The sequence below is a fragment of the Trichinella spiralis genome (genome assembly GCF_000181795.1).
Source record: "Trichinella spiralis strain ISS 195 chromosome Unknown Scfld6730, whole genome shotgun sequence".
NCBI lineage: Eukaryota > Metazoa > Nematoda > Enoplea > Trichinellida > Trichinellidae > Trichinella > Trichinella spiralis.
The window spans coordinates 1-4797 of NW_003533669.1; the positions used below are offsets into that span (position 1 = coordinate 1).

Consider the following 4797-nt stretch of genomic DNA (forward strand, 5'->3'; position numbering starts at 1 on the left):
CTTTTTTTATTTTTTTCGCTACTTTAGTCAATTGTTGGAAATCACTCTGTGCAACGACTTGACCCATGATATTCTGTTTTTCACTAATTTGTGCTGTGTTTTGCAAATTCAAATGGTGTTACTTGAGTTTGCAATTTTGTCTGAGATTTCTCTGTGCTCATCATATCTTGCTTTACTGTCATCTCTTTTTCCATTTCTCTGCCTTTTTTGGATTTGGATTTTCTTTTCAGTTTCTTTTCTTTTTTTCTGAATCTTCCCGTCTTATTTTTTCTGCTGCTTTGGTTATTTCTTCTGTCGCAACGTTGGGAACAATTTGCGGCACTACATTTCTTGTCACAGCGACTGCTGAAATTGTTTCAGGTAAGCTTTCTGCCATTTCGATTTCTTTCTTTGTTTCTGATTTCTCTTTGCTTATATCCCTTCTTTTCGGTATGCTTTTAATAGCTTTCTTGCTCTTTTTGGATTTTGTCTTCTTTTTTGTTTTTCCCACCTGTTTCTTGTCTGCTTTTAGCTGCTTTTCTTTTGATTCCATAATAATTTCCTCTGGTGTTTTCTTTTCAGGAATTGCTGCCATTGCTTGATCTTGCGTCCCTTTCCAATCCGAAATTTGCTTTTTTTGAGTAACAAAGTGGTAGACCAATGCCAGAACAATCACAACGAGAATCGCGGTAAGGAGCATTTTTTAGACAACACGTATTGCTATTTCTGAAGTATTTAATATCATTAGTATCGTAAAATTTAATGAAACCAAATGTTCCTATTTATATTATAAACATCAAATGAATATAATCATCATGTGGCAAATGAATGATTGATTGGTCACTTACCTCGACAACTTGAAATTTGCCTGATGTGCCCAAGCTTGGAAAAAGCTGAAATGATTAATTTTGCTAACGCCGTCCCATAAGTAAAACTTTAAAATTTATTACTTGAACAATTTTGTTTTTACCTTTTGTTTAAAGTTTAAACAATTTTGTTTTTACCTTTTGTTTAAGGTTTAACAATGTTTTTAATCCATGTATCTTTTGTTTAAATTTCTTTCTGAATGAGAACTTTAAAGTTGTCTATGGCCTTTTGATTTGAAAATAATGCAGTGTGATGTAAAGTGGATACCTATTTTTTGAAAATATAGTATATTTTTCATTTCTTGAGCAACAATTAAATTTCTTATTTTATTAATTAATGCTTTTATTGATTTTTCAAATAAAATCATTGTTAGATCATTTTGAACATATCTAATATAGAAATTTGAAGAATAAGATGTGTGTTAGGTGCTTATTGAAATAAATGTATTCATTTCTAATGCTATTAAATTTGGAATATAACTAAATGAGGGTCTTCAATCTTATCAAATTTGATTTGATTTGATTTCAAATTAACAGCAATTTCCCAACACATTGGCAGTTTCACATTTGTCATTGCTTATTTTCTCTTGCGATTGATCCAACTGGATTTCGTTGCCCTTGCATGTAGTGTCTGTTATGGTAAGTTGGCACCTTTTATAACAGAACGGCGTTATAGATAGCGCCAGAGTGCTGCATGTTATTAGTCAGAAAGCTAGAATACCTAAATTTTGTTTGCTTGTTGCAAAGGTATGCTGTCAGTGAATGTTTAAACAAAATTTCTTCTTTAATGACAAACTGTAATATAATACAATGCAATGTCCTGATCTTTTAAAGCAAGGCTGCATGTAATTTGGGAGCAGATTTTGTGCCGCCCGCCAATGGATGTGATTTCACACGTTCAGAAAATGAAACATTTTGCTTCAAATGCATATTAAATATTTTTATTCTTTATATTTCATTGTTTTTGCATTGCAAAAGGTGAAGATTTTTTGAATTACTGTTTCAGTAAATGCGTTTATGAACGCCATGACTTCATTTTCTTTTGAAAGTTTGGCGTGCTTGTAAAATTTAATAAAATTTTCCAAGTAATTTTATACATACCCTGTATTTATTCTTGATCCTACCCACAGATAAATCTTCTTCTATGCAGCTCTGATATTAAGTAAGTTTGGGCAGTCCTGATTGAAAATAAAAAAAGCAGCGAATGAGCTGATCAGTATATGGATAGAAGAATATTCACAGTCAGCAGTTTGCCTCCTCAAAGTTATGCAAACTACAAATTGAAAATTCTGCTTTCTACAACCACTGAACCTACCAGTCACTGAATTTCTGCCAGCATTTTGTTTACTTTTTACCTGATATGTTCATATATTAAACTTTTGCTTCTTCATCGCTTTTCTAAGTATGCTTTAAGTTGTATGAAATTAACGGCGATATCGCTTCCTGATAGTGTTATGCTGAATGGTGATGTATAAAATTTTTAAGAAGTAGTTACAATAAATTTTAACATTTAAAGCACCAAACTCAAATGTGACTAAGCAGCTTAGCTTCAATGTGATGTTATGCGCTTACTGCTTGGATGAAGCAAATGTTGGTTTCATTTTAATTATTGCTAAGAATTTAAAAGTGAAGTTTTACTAATTATTAGTAGGTGCATATGCTGAAGTTCATTCTTTAATCTGAAAACAGTGTTTGCTTTCGCTCTAAGATTGTAAATGCTTTATATTTTTTACAAACGAGTGTTACTTTCATGTAATGAATTTTTTCATTTACTAATATTTTTCATAAGTGCAGACTGAAATTTTGACAAGGTGATCATTTTTATAAATTTCACTGCAAGAAGTTTTCATTTAGATCTATTTTTTAATTTCATTGTTGTTTTTCAACATAAGGTAAATTTGAAAAACATAGTTCTGTTATTTTTTGTTTATTAATATTATCTGAAACTCTATATAAATTTTTAAACATCGTAAATTTAATACTTGCACAGGTTGAATGAATTTACCCTTAGATGGTCTTTTCAGATTATGTACGTATTTGAACTTTAGGGGTGCTTAGGACCCCTATCATGAAATGCTTGCTTCTCACGTTATTAGGCCAATGAAATAGTACTTCTAAGCTTTTATAGAATTTATTACCGAAATAATTGTTAGCATAAGCATGTCTAAATGACTTATATGTGGAGGTACTGGCTTATCATAGCAGTTGGGACAGAGTCTGTGAACGTATTTTTCAAACCTCTTTTTATGGATCATTATTGCTAATATTGAGCTAAACTGATCAATATTGTGAAAACGGAAAATTCTTCACGCAACATCTTTTGACGGACATGTAATTTATGCATCGATTGGTTACATGTAAATAAATATTCCTAAACGCTTTCAAAGCAGAGGACTTTTAAAGATCATCGAATCAAGTTGCATGTAGTATTTCTCTTTTATTTACAGTTTCGTTCTAATCAACGAACGTCATCAATCTGAAAGTATTGACCATTGTTTGGAGTTTAGTTTTTTCAGTTTTATAAAATACGTCATTCGTTGAACTACTTTTAATGCATTTGCCAGTGATCCTCATTTTGCTCAATGTTTTTTTATGCAACTCAATGACTGAACTGTTGGTAAGCGTACAATATTATTACTGCTTATGATGGAATTTATTTGCAGTATCTCTATATTATCAAATATCTAACGAGCTTAAACGTTTTTCATTATTTTTATACTTCAGAATTTAAGTTCACAATAATAGCTTTTTCCAAGTACAGTACAATTATTAGTTTATTTGATGTTGGTATAACTTATTCAGTTTTCAAATTTTAATTTAAAAAAATAATTATTAAATCTGAAAATACAATAAATTTATCAATAAAAAAGTGTTAATAATTTTTTGATGTTCATTTCAGAATTTCAACAAACCAGAATCTTATTTTGATGGTAAAGAGATGACTTGTTCTATGCTCCCCTGTTTTAGCCAGGAAGACTGCTGCCCTGGTACAGTTTGCATGATGCAAAAATCTTCAAGTACAGAACTGAATTCACACTTTCTTATGCTAAAAGATGTTTTTTCAAAAACATAATCATGCAAATGATTAAATATAGATAGGTAATCGTTTCGTATTGCAGGCCATTTCTACTTTTTGAAACATTAAAATATCAAAAAATCTAATTCTCTTAAGACATAATAATCATAGAAATGAAAATTGGATAAATTTTTAAAATTTGTGAAAAACAATAATTTTTGTCGTAGAATTAATTATGAAAAATGAATAGCATATAGTCGTTTTAGTGAATGAATTTTATGACGGTTTAAATTTCCAAAAGTGCACCAGATTCGAGCAGATAAATGCAATTAATTTTCAAATTTCAAACATTCATAAAAAAAATTGTCATTGCACTTCAAGCAACGGTTATTTACATAAATGGTATAGGATTTAAAATAATGTTTATTTTTAGACCGTGGAATTTGTGGCCAACTTTTGGCGCAGGCAGAAGGAAAAATTTGCCTCACTATTCCAACAATGATGCAACAGTGCATAGATGGTCTTGAATGCAGTTCAATCAGTGGACTGCAACCACCATTCGGCCTCTGCATGAGACGAAATTACATTTTTGAAAAAAGACAGTTCTGTAAGTAAATGATGATATTTTTCAAGTACATTAATACATGCTTGACACATTTCACCAACAATGAGCAATAACTGTCGATACTTCACAAATAAATAAATATGCACTGTTAATATTACAAATATGTAAATAGAATGTATTTACTTAATCAGCGATATTTTCATGGGAAACATGCAATTTATTCAAACAAAGTAGATTGCAATAGTTGATAGAACAAAATGAAATTATAAATGCCGTTGCATTTCAGTCGATCCGTGCATTACATCTATGGAATGCGACATGTCAAAACAGCTGTGCTGCCGAGAGCAACACAGCTCCTCAAGAGGAGAAAG

The 4797-nt window shown here is 30.7% G+C and overlaps 2 protein-coding genes across 2 annotated transcripts; one reads left to right on the forward strand and one right to left on the reverse strand.

Annotated features, from left to right (window-relative positions):
* Nucleotides 1-226: 226 nt before the first annotated feature.
* Nucleotides 227-679, reverse strand: Tsp_12735 (conserved hypothetical protein). Its single transcript, XM_003366011.1, has one exon. The coding sequence runs from the start codon at nucleotides 677-679 to the stop codon at nucleotides 227-229; it is 453 nt and encodes a 150-aa protein (XP_003366059.1).
* Nucleotides 680-3783: 3104 nt separating this feature from the next.
* On the forward strand, nucleotides 3784-4476 carry Tsp_12736 (conserved hypothetical protein). The gene is made up of 2 exons (XM_003366012.1): nucleotides 3784-3862; nucleotides 4295-4476. The coding sequence occupies exons 1-2, from the start codon at nucleotides 3784-3786 to the stop codon at nucleotides 4474-4476; spliced, it is 261 nt and encodes an 86-aa protein (XP_003366060.1).
* Nucleotides 4477-4797: the final 321 nt, after the last annotated feature.